The sequence below is a fragment of the Lampetra fluviatilis genome, chromosome 66 (genome assembly GCF_964198595.1).
Source record: "Lampetra fluviatilis chromosome 66, kcLamFluv1.1, whole genome shotgun sequence".
NCBI classification, from domain to species: domain Eukaryota; kingdom Metazoa; phylum Chordata; class Hyperoartia; order Petromyzontiformes; family Petromyzontidae; genus Lampetra; species Lampetra fluviatilis.
Genome location: NC_136340.1, coordinates 5,291,022 through 5,308,341, shown reverse-complemented (window position 1 = coordinate 5,308,341; position 17,320 = coordinate 5,291,022). Strand labels below are relative to the sequence as shown.

At 51.2% G+C, this 17,320-nt stretch overlaps 1 protein-coding gene across 3 annotated transcripts in view; it reads left to right on the top strand.

Moving 5' to 3' along the window:
- Nucleotides 1–234: 234 nt before the first annotated feature.
- The window catches only part of LOC144952217 (AP-1 complex subunit sigma-2), a 47,004-nt gene continuing 29,918 nt past the window's right edge, over nt 235–17,320 (top strand). For 2 of the 3 annotated variants that reach the window (XM_078882629.1, XM_078882628.1), the window contains exons 1-4: nt 235–400; nt 9,601–9,779; nt 11,085–11,193; nt 15,596–15,733. In XM_078882629.1, coding sequence (XP_078738755.1) covers nt 398–400; nt 9,601–9,779; nt 11,085–11,193; nt 15,596–15,733 — 429 coding nt within the window. In that variant the 5' untranslated portion in view covers nt 235–397. The remainder of the gene's footprint in view (nt 401–9,600; nt 9,780–11,084; nt 11,194–15,595; nt 15,734–17,320) is intronic. The other variant, XM_078882627.1, reaches the window with a different exon arrangement.

Genomic DNA, 17,320 nt, shown 5'->3' with positions numbered 1-17,320 from the left:
GAGGTAAATTATTGCATTTTTTTCTTTATAAAAAACCTGAGGTAATAATTTTTTGCATTTTTTTCTTTAAAAAAAAACCTCAAGTAATATTTTTTTCTATTTTTTTTCTTTCAAAAAAAACCTGAGCTAATTTATTACATATAAAAAAAACCTGAGGTCATAATTAATTGTATAATATTTTTCTTTAAAAAAACGCGTTAAAGTGCTTCCAATTGGTGGCGCCCAAGAGCAGATTTTTTTCCCCCTTCACTCGTTCAGAACGCGGTCTACGGCGTCTCGCGCGAATCGCTCCACGGGCAAAGATGATTTTGTGATTATTACAAAAGCAACGCACCGAACAACAACAACAACAATTGTTGTTGTTGGGGGGTGAAACAACCGCTGACAAATATCGACAATGGTGAGTGTTTCGAACGGTGTTTAAGAGAGCGAGCGTTGTTGAGGCCTAGTGACGTTTCACGCTATTTTTTATTTTTTAAATTAAAATTTCCACTTCCTCTTACATCGCTGAGGGGATTTGCAAAGGAAATAAAACAACACAAACGACAACCAGCGTAATAAGGTCGTGCCTGTTGTGTGTTTGTTACGAAAATGTGTCTACGCGGTGCATTTTAAAGGCGTTAAAAGCGTTCTAAGTTAAACACGATTTGGTATATCGCTTCAACTCTAAACTACTTATTGTTGAATGGATTAGTTCCTCCTTCATATCTACTCTCTCGTTTATATACACACACTCTCGACACGTCTCTCTATTTTGTTTTAAATAAACCAAAAAAACTGAGTCATTATCGATAACTCAAGGATCGATCGTCGTGGTGGTTGCGTGAGGAGCGGTGGCGCAGCGGTTAGCTAACAGCACTTGCCCCTGCAGTCTGCTAGAGGCTACACGGGGGATCTTTGTCTGTGTATAGGTGTAGCTACTCGCTGCTAACAGCACTTGCCCCTACAGCCTATGAGAGGCAACACGGGGGATCTTTGTCTGTGTATAGGCGCTGCTACTCGCTATTAACAGCACTTGCCCCTACTGTCCGTTGAGGCTACACGGGGGACCTTTGTCTGTGTAAAGGTGCAGCTACTCGCTTCTAACAGCACTTGCCCCTACTGTCTGTTAGAGGCTACACGGGGGACCTTTGTCTGTGTATAGGCGCTGCTACTCGCTATTACCAGCACTTGCCCCTACTGTCTGTTGAGGCTACACGGGGGACCTTTGTCTGTGTAAAGGTGCAGCGACTCGCTGCTAACAGCACTTGCCCCTGCAGTCTGTGAGAGGCTACACGGGGGATCTTTATCTGTGTATAGGCGCTGCTACTCGCTAACAGCACTTGCCCCTACTGTCTGTTGAGGCTACACGGGGGACCTTTGTCTGTGTATAGGCGCTGCTACTCGCTGCTAACAGCACTTGCCCCTACTGCCTGTGAGAGGCTACACGGGGGACCTTTGTCTTTGTTATGTGAGGAGCGGTGGTGCTTTGGTTAGCAGCTACGAACCCGGGCGACCCGAGTTCGATTCCCGCTCACGGCGAAGATCGCTGACGATCATCCGAACCGGTTCTGGGCCATCTCCCCTAGGTCCACTCGGCATCAAACGAGTGCCTTGTGCCCTGACGTGTCGTGGGGAGACAAAGGCGGCCGGGCGTGGTGCTGGCCACCCACCCCCTCGTGTGCCGTGCCTGCCTTCATAGGCGCTGCTGCTACTCGCTAACAGCACTTGCCCCAGCAGTCTGTTACAGGCTACACAGGGGATCTTTGTCTTTGTAGTTACGCTTAGTTGTTATGTTTAAAATGGTATAACACCTTTTAAAAAAATACCTTGACAGGTATATGCATCCCATACACTACTATACACTACACTATACACTACACTATACACTACTGTGCACTACACTACTATACACTACACTATACACTACTATACACTACACTATACACTACACACTACACATACACTACTATACACTACACTATACACTACTGTACACTATACTATACACCACACTATACACTACACCATACACTATACTTTACACTACACTATACACTACACTATACACTACACTATACACTACACTATACACTACACTATACACTACACCATACACTATACTTTACACTACACTATACACTACTATACACTACACTATACACTACACTATACACTACACCATACACTATACTTTACACTACACTATACACTACTTTACACTACACTAACAACTACACTATACACTACACTATACACTACACTATACACTACACTATACACTACACTATACACTACTATACACTACATTACTACATACCTGTGAACCCCTTATCAGTGCCCTACCTTATTACAGACCAATTCAGACCTTATTGGTAACCGCATCTCCCTTATACATCTCAACGTTCATCCTACAAGTGGCATTATTTTTCGTGACAAATCCCTTCGCGATCGGCTGTATCGGGCGGTGGAGGTTCACGGCACAACATTCATACTCAGCGCGATCTAAACCAACAAAACCTTTACCGTGCGTAATATTGTCCGCGAAAGCGTTAAACTTCACTCTGTACGTTCCTCTTCTTGGTTCTTTCGGTAAAGTCACGTAGAATGGAAGTAATAAAATAATAAAAATAAAACAATAAAATTATTCTCACGACGTTTCGGCCACAACGCAAGCAGCCGTCCTCAGGTGAAGAACAGGTCTGTCGAGGAGACAGCGTCTGAATGAAACACCACCAGGCTTGGAGCATATATTTAAGCTGGGATGGAGGGGGAAGAGCGCCTTGACAAAATAATTTGCATATCAAGAGGAATTTAGCATATTTATTTCCTCTTGATATGCACATTCTTTTGTCAAGGCGCTCTTCCCCCTCCAGCCCAGCTTAAATAGACGCTCCAAGCCTGGGGTGTGTCATTCAGACGCTGTCTTCTCGACAGACCTGTTCTTCACTTGAGGACGGCTGCTTGCGTTGTGGCCGAAACGTCGTGAGAATAATTTAATTGTTTTATTTTTATTATTTTATTATTTCCATTCTACGTGACTTTACCGAAAGAACCAAGAAGATGAATCCCTGCAGTCACGAAAGCTTTAAATCGAAATCTGTACGTTCCATTAAAGTTTCGCATCCAAAGCGTCGAAGGAGGTCGCGTTACGTCGTGCGGAGGTGCCGTGCCACGGGGTTCAAACTTGCGGAGGTTTGGCGATTACGCTGACGACGACGACAGGAGGTAGTACAAGAGCAATGCACACGCACAATGCGCGTTGATCATAACAATCGCGTGAATAACCCAACCGGCGATGGGTACCCATTGTAATTTATACACATTCACCAGAGGTCGCAACCGGGTACCCGATACCCGTACCCTACCCGATACCCGGCTACCCGTACCCGGCTGGGTACGGGTAGCCGTTTGCGACCCTGGTGCGGCCGGGTACGGGTACGGGTAGGCCGTGAGTCACTGGTGAGTCACCGTTTGTCACTCATTTCTCAACGTCTTGTCTCTTCTCACAATTCAAGTTCCTAGAATCAACCCACCCGCGCCTGCAACATGGCTTCATCCCAGAGGTCGCAATCGGGTACCCGATACCCGTACCCTACCCGTACCGGGCCGGGTACGGGTAGGGTAGGGTACGGGTAGGGTACAGGTAGGGTACGGGTACAGCCGGGTACGGGTAAGGAATCAAAACCCGTTTGCGACCTCTGACATTCACTAGGCTCACTAGCCAGCTTCGTCCGGGACTTGGATTCTAGTCTTTGATTAATACACGGCCTACGCGGAGGGTTTGGGGGGGGCGTGACGTCAGCAGGCGCGCCGCGTGACGTCACCAGGCTAACTGCGTGACGTCACCTGGCGCACCGCGTGACGTCACCAGGCTAACTGCGTGACATCAGCAGACTCACCGCGTGACGTCACCAGGCTAACCGCGTGACGTCAGCAGGCTCACCGCGTGACGTCACCAGGTTAACTGCGTGACGTCAGCAGGCTCACTGACGCTGCCACGTGCGTGGGTCACATGACAGATGTGACGTCACCGCTCATTTGCCGTGCAAAATATGACATGCATTATTGCGCCCCCCCCCCCTCACCAAAATACGAAAGTCTATTTTTATACGTTTTTCATTGTGTACAGTCTGGAAGCTACCCACATGGCAAATTTAAAGTTTGTTGCATGTCGGGAAGTACGCTAAACATTTTGAACAGACACACAAATTCACAAATTTCCCTTTTATATATGGAGACAAGCTTTACTACCCGGCTTCGCCCGGGGCTCCCCATTGGCAATGTTCACACACCGCACCAGTAACTCGTTTGAGGCTGAGTCGACCTAGGGGAAGAGGCCCAGGAACAGTTAGAATAATCGTCACCGGTGGTGGCCGTGAGCGGGAATCGAACTCGGGTCGCCGGGTTTGTAGCGTGGCGTAGCGCTAACCACTGCACCACCACTCCCCCCACTCACACTCACAGTGCGCTAACCACTGCACCACCGCTCCCCACTCACACACAGCGCGCTACCCGCTACACTACAATGCGTTACGCTTCCACATGCGCGGGTCACGAGACAGATGTGACGTCACAGCTTACTTGCCGTGCAAAAAATCATTGCATTATTGAGCTCCCCCCCCCCCCCCCCCCTAAAAAAATACAAAAGTTGTCATTTAATAATGCTTGCATGGTGTACAGTCTTGAAAGTACCCACATGGCAAATTTCAAGTTTGTTGCATGTCAGGAAGTACGCTAAACATTTTGAACAGACACACATATTCACAACTTTGCCTTTTATTTCTATGGCGATTAATTTCACCACCACCACCTCGCGCAGGAAGAGCTCGCAAGCGACGCCATCACATCTACCCCTCGATTTAAGGAACGAATCAGGAGGATTTCCCCGATAATGTGGCTCTCCGGCTGACGATGCCACTTGTTAATTACTGGCGAAGCGTCACGGCAGAGGTCGCAAACAGGTTTTGATTCCTTACCCGTACCCGGCCACACCAGGGTCGCAAACGGGTACCCCCCGATACCCGTACCCTACCCGATACCCGGCTACCCGTACCTGGCCGGGTATCGGGTAGGGTACGGGTATCGGGTACCCGATTGCGACCTCTGGGATGAAGCCATGTTGCAGGCGCGGGTGGGTTGATTCTAGGAACTTGAATTGTGAGAAGAGACAAGACGTTGAGAAATGAGTGACAAACGGTGACTCACCAGTGACTCACGGCCTACCCGTACCCGTACCCGGCCGCACCAGGGTCGCAAACGGCTACCCGTACCCGGCCGGGTACGGGTATCGGGTACCCGGTTGCGACCTCTGCGTCACGGTGCTCCGATTGTAAACGTTGTGGATTTGCTCGACACGACACAACCGGTTAGTGCTGTACTAGTAACGAATTGGCCACGTTCCGTTTAAGTGACAAGCTCCTTACTAATTGGCCGTGTCGGGTGGTTGGCGGGTTTAACGAAGCATTTGTCTTTTCGATTTATAGCTTTCGTGACCGCAGGGATTAATCTTCTTGGTTCTTTCGGTAAAGTCACGTAGAAGGGAAATAATAAAATAAAATAAATAAAACATAAGAAAATTTGTATTTTGTTTTATTTTTATTATTTTATTATTTCCCTTCTACGTGACTTTACCGAAAGAACCAAGAAGATGAAGCATTTGTCGTTTTACGCGACCTAACCCCCATATTATGGATGATATTGATCGCGAAAGCCTCCTCGCGTGTGAAGCTTAAAGAGGTTTTTGTTGACGTTATCGAGAGCGAGGATAATCGTCTTTGGTAAGCGGCCTGAGGGGGGAGACGATTCGACGGAATCGTGGGGTGGATTTGGTGCCGTGTGGATTTGGACTGGTCTTCGACCAGCAGCGGATTGACCACGGCTGATGATGATGATGGAAACGCAAGCTTACAGATGTTATACCATCTCCCCACGGTGGCGAGGAGATGTTAACTACCTCGCCAGGTACGCAGGAGGTCGTGGGTTCGATCGCCCACCCTGACGATGCCTGTATTTGGTGAGATGTTGACTACCTCGCCTGGTATGCAGGAGGTCGTGGGTTCGATCCTGACCCCTGACGACGCCTGCTGTTGTATATTTGGAGTCTGCATGTCTCTCTCATCATCATCATCACGGTGGCTAGGAGATGTTAACTACCTCGCCTGGTACGCAGGAGGTCCGTGGGTTCGACCCTGACCCGTGACGCCCACCTAAGTATATTGGGAGTTTGCTGCGAAACATTTCCACGCGATGATGATGATGATGGTGGTAAGCCGACACTTGGGGTGAGCAGCTATCGTTTGCGATGGTCAGGTGGTCGCTTCTGATCAAGGGCTACTTAGCCCAAGTGGGGCCTTGCCTACCTGGTGAAATTAAAACATCGCTTAGTTGTTTAGTTTTGAAGCCAGGGTCTCTGTGGTGCCAGCTCAGCATCACCAACACGTCCATTTTGAACTCCCTAAGACAGACAGAGACCCAGACTCAGGGCTTGAACCCATGCCCTCTGTGATTGTGGTTCAGCATCACCAACACGACCATCGTGAACCCCCTAAGACAGACAGAGACCCAGACCCAGACCCAGGGCTTGAACCTATGCCCTCTGTGATTGTGGTTCAGTATCACCAACACGGCCATTGTGACCTCCTAAGACAGACCCAGACCCAGGGCTTGAACCCATGCCCTCTGTGATTGTGACTTAGCATCACCAACACGACCATTGTGAACTCCCTAAGACAGACAGACAAGGAGAGACCCAGTGCGTGTGATGAAGTGATGTGTGTGTGTGATGAAGTGATGTGTGTGTGTGTGATGAAGTGATGTGTGTGTGTGTGTGATGAAGTGATGTGTGTGTGTGATGAAGTGATGTGGGTGTGTGTGATGAAGTGATGTGGGTGTGTGTGATGAAGTGATGTGTGTGTGTGTGTGATGAAGTGATGTGGGTGTGTGTGATGAAGTGATGTGTGTGTGTGATGAAGTGATGTGGGTGTGTGTGATGAAGTGATGTGTGTGTGTGTGATGAAGTGATGTGGGTGTGTGTGATGAAGTGATGTGTGTGTGTGTGATGAAGTGATGTGTGTGTGTGCGTGTGATGAAGTGATGTGTGTGTGTGTGCGTGTGATGAAGTGATGTGTGTGTGTGCGTGTGATGAAGTGATGTGTGTGTGTGTGTGTGATGAAGTGATGTGTGTGTGTGTGTGTGATGAAGTGATGTGTGTGTGTGTGATGAAGTGATGTGTGTGTGTGTGATGAAGTGATGTGTGTGTGTGTGTGTGATGAAGTGATGTGTGTGTGTGTGATGAAGTGATGTGTGTGTGTGTGTGATGAAGTGATGTGTGTGTGTGTGATGAAGTGATGTGTGTGTGTGTGATGAAGTGATGTGTGTGTGCGTGTGATGAAGTGATGTGTGTGTGTGCGTGTGATGAAGTGATGTGTGTGTGTGTGTGATGAAGTGATGTGTGCGTGTGATGAAGTGATGTGTGTGTGTGCGTGTGATGAAGTGATGTGTGTGTGTGTGTGATGAAGTGATGTGTGTGTGTGTGTGATGTGTGTGTGTGATGAAGTAATGTGTGTGCGTGTGTGTGATGTGTGTGTGTGCGATGAAGTGATGTGTGTGTGTGTGATGTGTGTGTGTGTGCGATGGAGACATACATGCAGCCAACGCCTATAATTCAAAGCCGCCGTATCTCTAGGCGTGAGTGGTGGGCAGTTCTCTCTCCTTATCTGTGGGCAGGGTGTGACTGGCTCCAGGTTGCCCTACAAGGCCAGGTTAATTACTAACGAGTGTGCATATATGGAATAGTTTTCGCCCTTTCTGGCAATAAGGCAGGCGTTTTAAGATGTCAAAAATGCCAAACTTCAAGTTAAATTTATTAGGTATCGCCCTGTGAGCCATACGGCTCTTGAGTCGGGTGCAACCGCAACAAACAAAATCTGAACGGAGAACATCTTAAAGCGACGACGCACAACAGAAACATCCTGGGATAAGATAATTGTTTTTTTACCCTTTTATCTGGCGACAAAACTGGCACCTTTTTTTACGAGGAGTCATGTTTGCATAGACCACAATACCTGCAGTCGTAATGCAAACAAAAAACACAACTCTGATAATGTATGTGCACTGTCCTTGAAGTTGATTGGTCCACACCCGAGACAGCTTTCCTTAGAGCCTAGTCTCACATGGGTTGGACCAGATGACGCAAGTATTGTGTTGTCTATGTAAACATGACTCCTTGTAAAAAAGGTGTCAGCTTTGTTGCCAGATAGAAGGGTTAAAAACCAATAACCACAAGACAACTTAGATTAACACCATTGGAACCTCCTTTGCCAGTAGCAAAATATGATAATTGTTTTTTTACCCTTTTATCTGGCAACAAAACTGACACCTTTTTTATACAAGGAGTCATGTTTGCATTGACCACAATACCTGCAGTCATAATGCAAACAAAAAACACAACTCTGATAATGTATGCACTGTCCTTGAAGTTGATTGGTCCACACCCGAGACAGTATTCCTTAGAGCCTAGTCTCACATGGGTTGAACCAGATGACGCCAAAAGGCGCACAACTCAAAGACAATGCACCATCATCCTGGGATAAAGCAGCAAATCTTCCAGAAAAAAAGCACCGTATATCAACGCTGTGTGCAAAAATCCCAGTGTGATGCAAGTCAAACAATAGCAACCATACGATAATTTAGATTAAAGTTATCAGGCCAACTCTGCACTTCCGCAAGAAACATGGCTTAACCATATGTTTTCGAAATCACCAAAAACACATTCCTGCGGAGGGAGCTGGTAGGAACGTTGGGTTGCTCGGTCAATGGCCTGCAGGGTCAACGGCCAGGGCGTGGTGTATTCCGCAAATATGCCCGACTGTGAGGGCGGGCACAAGCCGGCGTGAGTAGGTTACACGTTGAGTTTTATAAGGGCACCACGGGGTGACCAGCCCCTCCCCACCCAGCCCCACCCCTCCCACTCCCCACCCAGCCCCTCCCGTCGTGGTGACGTCACCGCCACTTAGCGGCGAATGGCGGTTGTTGTTGTCTGTCTGTATGTGGCTAAAGCACAGCAAGTTGGCACGGTAGGGGGCACAGGTGGTGCATCAGCCAATCATCTCAGTCAGTCGACCCGTGGCACCTGCTGGGTCTGCCCCGTGACCTCCTGCCAGTGGGCGTTCGACACTTCACATGGCCTCAAGGTGCACATGGCCTGGCACAAGCGTCGTGGTGACGTCACCGCCACTTAGCGGCGAATGGCGGTTGTTGTTGTTGTCTGTATGTATCTGTCTGTATGTATCCGTCTGTATGCATCTCCGTGTGTATCTCTCCGAATGGCGGTTGTTGTTGTTGTCTGTATGTATCTGTCTGTATGTATCTGTCTGTATGCATCTCCGTGTGTATCTCTCCACGCAGATGCGGTTCATGCTGCTGTTCAGCCGCCAGGGCAAGCTGCGTGTGTGTGTATGTGTCTGTCTGTATGTATGTATGTATCTGTCTGTCTGTCTGTATGTATCTGTATGCATGCATCTCCGTGTGTATCTGTCCGAATGGCGGTTGTTGTTGTCTGTATGTATCTGTCTGTATGTATCCGTCTGTATGCATCTCCGTGTGTATCTTTCCGCGCAGATGCGGTTCATGCTGCTGTTCAGCCGCCAGGGCAAGCTGCGGCTGCAGAAGTGGTACGTGGCGCTGGGAGACCGAGAGAAGAAGAAGGTGGTGAAGGAGCTGGTGCAGGCGGTGCTCACGCGCAAGCCCAAGATGAGCAGCTTCCTTGAGTGGCGCGACCTCAAGGTCACCTACAAGAGGTGCCACGGGGTCAACGGCCGCCCCTCCCCCCCCCCCCCCGCGTCTCGCTTGGGCCCTCCGGCTAGACCGAGGGCCCGGCGACCCCCCGCCAAGGTCGATTCTTGCCGGCGGCCACACCAACAACACCGGATGATGGTTATGGGAACGGGTCGTGGGGCTCCTCCGGCTAGGTCGGCACGACCTTAGAATCGATGCGCCTGGTGCGGTGTGGAGTAGTAACCGTCGCTACCGGGGAGACAAAGGCGGCGTGGTGCTGGTAGCCACCCACCCCCTTCGTGTGCCAACCGTGGCGGGCTTCATAGGCGCTGCTCAGAGGTCGCAAACGGGTTTTGATTCCCTACCCGTACCCTACCCGTACCCGGCCGCACCAGGGTCGCAAATGGGTACCCGTACCCGTACCCGGCTGGGTACGGGTACGGGTAGCCGTTCCCTACCAGTACCCATACCCTACCCGAAATGAGTGACAAACGGCTAACTCACCAGTAACTCACGGCCTAGCCGGCTACCCGCACCAGGGTCGCAAACGGCTACCCGTACCTGGCCGGGTACGGGTAGCCGGGTATCGGGTAGGGTACGGGTATCGGGTACCCAGTTGCGACCTCTGGCGCTGCTGCTACTCGCTAACAGCACTTGCCCCGACAGTCTGCTGAGGTTACACGGGGGATCTTTGTCTTTGCGTGGGGAGCGGTGGTGCAGCGGTTGGTACTCCGAACCCGGCGACCCCGGGTTCGATTCCCGCCCTCGGCCACTACCAACACCAATGACGATTATCTGAACCGGTCCTGGGCCTACCCTAGGTCGGCTCAGCCTTAAAATGAATGTACTTGGATGCGGTTGTGTAGTGAACGTCGCCACCGGGGAGACAAAGGCGGCCGGGCGTGGTGCTAGTAGCCACCCACCCCCTCGTGTAGCCGCAGCGCGGTAGCCTTCACAGGTGCTGCTCGCTAACAGCACTTGCCCCTACAGTCTGTTAGAGGCTACATGGGGGACCTTTGTCTTTGTATAGGTGCTGCTACTCGCTACTAACAGCACTTGCCCCTACGGCATGTTACAGGCTACACGGGGGACCTTTGTCTTTGGGCGAGTGGGTGAGTAAGTGAGGTGGTTAGCTGCTTGAGCGAGCGAGTCGAGTGTCGGTAACCGTGGTGACCGCGATGACTGCTACCGCGGCGACGGTTGCCGCCCGTGGCAAGGGTTGCCGCGGCGACCTCGCTGACGGTTGCCGCGGCGAGGGTTGCCGCGGCGACCTCGCCGACGGTTGCCGCGGTAACCGCGGCGCTTTGTCGTGGGTTTCCCCTCACCAGGTACGCGAGTCTCTACTTCTGCTGCGCCGTCGAGTGCCATGACAACGAGCTGCTCGCCCTGGAGACCATCCACCGCTACGTGGAGCTGTTGGACAAGTACTTTGGCAGCGTGCGTGGAACACACCCACCCCCTCACCCCCCCTCACCCCCCCACTCTTACTCGCTGTCATGCCGGGGGCAGCCCCCCCCCACTCTCAATCGGGGGATGGCCCCCCAATCGATGGTTTCTGGTTGCTTGCCGTCGAGCGATGAGACCCATAGACTCATCACACAGAGACCCATAGACTCATAGAAACCTATAGACTCATCGCACAGAGACCCATAGACTCACACAGAGACCCATAGACTCATCACACAGAGACCCATAGACTCATCACACAGAGACCCATAGACTCATCATAGAGACCCATAGACTCATCATAGAGACCCATAGACTCATCACACAGAGACCCATAGACTCATCATAGAGACCCATAGACTCATCACAGAGAGACCCATAGACTCATCACACAGAGACCCATAGACTCATTACACAGAGACCCATAGACTCGTCATAGAGACCCATAGACTCGTCATAGAGACCCACAGACTCATCACACAGAGACCCATAGACTCATCACACAGAGACCCACAGACTCATCACACAGAGACCCACAGACTCATCACACAGAGACCCACAGACTCATCATAGAGACCCATAGACTCATCATAGAGACCCATAGACTCATCACACAGAGACCCATAGACTCATCACACAGAGACCCATAGACTCATAGAAACCTATAGACTCATCGCACAGAGACCCATAGACTCACACAGAGACCCATAGACTCATCACACAGAGACCCATAGACTCATAGAAACCTATAGACTCATCGCACAGAGACCCATAGACTCACACAGAGACCCATAGACTCATCACACAGAGACCCACAGACTCATCATAGAGACCCATAGACTCATCACACAGAGACCCACAGACCCATAGACTCATCATAGAGACCCATAGATTCATCGCACAGAGACCCATAGACTCACACAGAGACCCATAGACTCATCACACAGAGACCTATAGATTCATCATAGAGACCCACAGAGACCCATAGACTCACACAGAGACCCATAGACTCACACAGAGACCCATAGACTCACACAGAGACCCATAGACTCATCACGCAGAGACCCATAGACTCATCATAGAGACCCATAGACTCATCATAGAGATCCATAGACTCATCACACAGAGAGCCATAGACTCACCACACAGAGACCCACAGACTCATCATAGAGACCCACAGACTCATCATAGAGACCCATAGACTCATCATAGAGACCCATAGACTCATCATAGAGACCAATAGACTCATCATGGAGACCCATAGACTCATCATAGAAACCCATAGACTCACACAGTAACCCATAGACTCATCGCACAGAGAGCCATAGACTCATCATAGAGACCCATAGACTCATCGCACAGAGAGCCATAGACTCATCATAGAGACCCATAGACTCATCATAGAGACCCATAGACTCATCACAGAGACCCATAGACTCATCACACAGAGACCCATAGACTCATCATTGAGACCCATAGACTCATCATAGAGACCCACAGACTCATCATAGAGACCCACAGACTCATCATAGAGACCCATAGACTCATCATAGAGACCCATAGACTCATCATAGAGACCCATAGACTCATCATAGAGACCCATAGACTCATCACACAGAGATCCACAGACTCATCACACAGAGACCCACAGACTCACCACACAGAGACCCATAGACTCATCATAGAGACCCATAGACTCATCACGCAGAGACCCACAGACTCGTCGCACAGAGACCCATAGACTCATCACACAGAGACCCATAGATTCATCACACAGAGACCCATAGACTCATCACACAGAAACCCATAGACTCATCGCACAGAGAGCCATAGACTCATCATAGAGACCCATAGACTCATCGCACAGAGAGCCATAGACTCATCATAGAGACCCATAGACTCATCATAGAGACCCATAGACTCATCACAGAGACCCATAGACTCATCACACAGAGACCCATAGACTCATCATTGAGACCCATAGACTCATCATAGAGACCCACAGACTCATCATAGAGACCCACAGACTCATCATAGAGACCCACAGACTCATCATAGAGACCCATAGACTCATCATAGAGACCCATAGACTCATCACACAGAGACCCATGGACTCACACACTGCATAGCACGGCGCTTTCAGGTGTGCTTCTGCGGCCGTCTGGAACGCTCTTCCTGCCGATATTCGGAAGTCGGGTGTACGTGTGTCTGTGGGTGTGTGTCTGTGGGTGTGCGTGTGTCTGTGGGTGTGCGTGTGTCTGTGGGTGTACGTGTGTCTGTGGGTGTGTGTCTGTGGGTGTGCGTGTGTCTGTGGGTGCGCGTGCGTCTGTGGGTGTGCGTGTGTCTGTGGGTGTGTGTCTGTGGGTGTGCGTGCGTCTGTGGGTGTGCGTGTGTCTGTGGGTGTGCGTGTGTCTGTGGGTGTGCGTCTGTGGGTGTGCGTGCGTCTGTGGGTGTGCGTGCGTCTGTGGGTATGCGTCTGTGGGTGTGCGTGCGTCTGTGGGTGTGCGTGCGTCTGTGGGTGTGCGTGTGTCTGTGGGTGCGCGTGCGTCTGTGGGTGTACGTTTGTCTGTGGGTTTGTGTCTGTGGGATTGTGTCTGTGGGTGCGCGTGCGTCTGTGGGTGTGCGTGTGTCTGTGGCTGTGTCTGTGGGTGTGCGTGTGTCTGTGGGTGTACGTGTGTCTGTGGGTGTGTGTCTGTGGGTGTGCGTGTGTCTGTGGGTGTGTGTCTGTGGGTGTGCGTGTGTCTGTGGGTGTACGTGTGTCTGTGGGTGTGCGTGCGTCTGTGGGTGTGCGTGCGTCTGTGGGTGTGCGTGTGTCTGTGGGTGCGCGTGCGTCTGTGGGTGTACGTTTGTCTGTGGGTTTGTGTCTGTGGGATTGTGTCTGTGGGTGCGCGTGCGTCTGTGGGTGTGCGTGTGTCTGTGGCTGTGTCTGTGGGTGTGCGTGTGTCTGTGGGTGTACGTGTGTCTGTGGGTGTGTGTCTGTGGGTGTGCGTGTGTCTGTGGGTGTGTGTCTGTGGGTGTGCGTGTGTCTGTGGGTGTACGTGTGTCTGTGGGTGTGCGTGCGTCTGTGGGTGTGCGTGCGTCTGTGGGTGTGCGTGCGTCTGTGGGTGTGCGTGCGTCTGTGGGTGTGCGTGCGTCTGTGGGTGTGCGTGCGTCTGTGGGTGTGCGTGCGTCTGTGGGTGTGCGTGCGTCTGTGGGTGTGCGTGCGTCTGTGGGTGTGCGTGCGTCTGTGGGTGTGCGTGCGTCTGTGGGTGTGCGTGCGTCTGTGGGTGTGCGTGCGTCTGTGGGTGTGCGTGCGTCTGTGGGTGTGCGTGCGTCTGTGGGTGTGCGTGCGTCTGTGGGTGTGCGTGCGTCTGTGGGTGTGCGTGCGTCTGTGGGTGTGCGTGCGTCTGTGGGTGTGCGTGCGTCTGTGGCTGTGCGTGCGTCTGTGGGTGTGCGTGCGTCTGTGGGTGTGCGTGCGTCTGTGGGTGTGCGTGCGTCTGTGGGTGTGCGTGCGTCTGTGGGTGTGCGTGCGTCTGTGGGTGTGCGTGCGTCTGTGGGTGTGCGTGCGTCTGTGGGTGTGCGTGCGTCTGTGGGTGTGCGTGCGTCTGTGGGTGTGCGTGCGTCTGCGTGTGTGCGTGTGTCTGCGTGCTCGCCGGCATCCCCACTGGGAGAGACAAAGGCGGCCGGGGTGGGCGTGGTGCTGCCCACCCACCCCCTCCCATGCCACCGTTCCGGCCCACCGCTCGCTCCGAACAGCACTTGCCCCAACAGCCCACCGTAGGCTACGCGGGGGACCTTTGTCTGTCTGCCTGCGTGTGTCATGTCGGGGAGCGGTGGTGTAGCGGTTAGCGCTACGCTGCGCTATGAACCCGGCGACCCGGGTTCGATTTCCGCTCACGGCCAACACCGGTGACGATTATCTGAACCGGTCCCGGGCCTCCCCTAGGTCGACTCGGCCTCAAATGAGTACCTGGTGCGGTGTGTAGTAAACATCGTCACCGGGGAGACAAAGGCGGTCGGGCGTGGTGCTGGCCACCCACCCCCTCGTGTGCCGTTCCGGCCTTCATAGGTGCTGCTACTCGCTAACAGCACTTGCCCCAACAGTCTGTTACAGGCTACACGGGGGATCTTTGTCTTTGTTTTATGTGTATCTGGTATCGGCCAGTCAACTCAGTCGGTCAACCCACGGCACCTGCTGGGTCTGTCCCGTGACCTCATGCACCTAGCCTGGCACAGGTGGTGCATCTGCCGGTCGTCTCAGTCGGTCAACCCACGGCACCTGCTGGGTCTGTCCCCGTGACCTGTTAAGGCTACACGGGGGATCTTAGTTCCTTGTTGTTTTGTCATGACGACATCTGCCCGGCGTTGTCCCACCCCCACCACTCACCTGCCCGCCCGCCCCATGCCGCTACAGGTGTGCGAGCTGGACATCATCTTCAACTTTGAGAAGGCCTACTTTATTCTGGACGAGTTCCTGCTCGGAGGAGAGGTCCAGGAGACGTCCAAGAAGGACGTGCTCAAGGCGATAGAGGAGGCCGACCTCCTTCAGGAGGTGAGGGGGCTGGCTGGCGGCGCTGGCCTCGATCTCACCACCACCACCCTCACTATCGCCATTATCACCACCTCCATAATCACCATCATTATCATCGCCATCATCATCACCACCAATATCACCGTTATCATCACCTCCAGCATCATCATTATCATTGCCATCATCACCATCACCTCCAGTATCATCATCATCATCACCTCCAGTATCACCATCATTATCATCGCCACCATCATCACCACCTCCAGTATCACCATCATTATCATCGCCACCACCACCACCTCCAGTATCACCATCATTATCATTGCCACCATCATCACCACCAGTATCATCATTATCATTGCCATCATCACCATCACCTCCAGTATCACCATCATCATCATCATCACCTCCAGGGTCAACATCATTATCATTGCCACCATCATCACCACCTCCAGTATCACCATCATTATCACCACCACCATCACCACCACCATCACCACCACCATCATTATCATTGCCACCATCATCACCTCCAGTATCACCATCATTATCACCACCACCATCACCACCACCATCATTATCATTGCCATCATCATCACCACCAGTATCACCATCATTATCATTGCCACCATCATCACCACCAGTATCACCATCATTATCATTGCCACCATCATCACCACCAGTATCACCATCATTATCATTGCCACCATCATCACCACCAGTATCACCATCATTATCATTGCCACCATCATCACCACCAGTATCACCATCATTATCATTGCCACCATCATCACCACCAGTATCACCATCATTATCATCGCCACCACCACCACCTCCAGTATCACCATCATTATCATTGCCACCATCATCACCACCAGTATCACCATCATTATCATCGCCATCACCATCACCTCCAGTATCAACATCATTATCATTGCCACCATCATCACCATCACCTCCATAATCACCATCATTATCATCGCCATCATCATCACCACCAATATCACCGTTATCATCATCACCTCCAGTATCATCATTATCATTGCCACCATCATCACCTCCATAATCACCATCATTATCATCGCCATCATCATCACCACCAATATCACCATCATTATCATTGCCACCATCATCACCACCAGTATCACCATCATTATCATTGCCACCATCATCACCACCAGTATCACCATCATTATCATTGCCACCATCATCACCTCCAGTATCACCATCATTATCATCGCCATCACCATCACCTCCAGTATCACCATCATTATCATTGCCATCATCATCATCACCTCCAGTATCAACATCATTATCATTGCCACCATCATCACCATCACCTCGAGTATCACCATCATTATCATTGCCACCATCATCATCATCACCTCCAGTATCAACATCATTATCATTGCCACCATCATCACCATCACCTCGAGTATCACCATCATTATCATTGCCACCATCATCATCATCACCTCCAGTATCAACATCATTATCATTGCCACCATCATCACCATCACCTCGAGTATCACCATCATTATCATTGCCACCATCATCACCATCACCTCCAGTATCACCATCATTATCATTGCCACCATCATCACCACC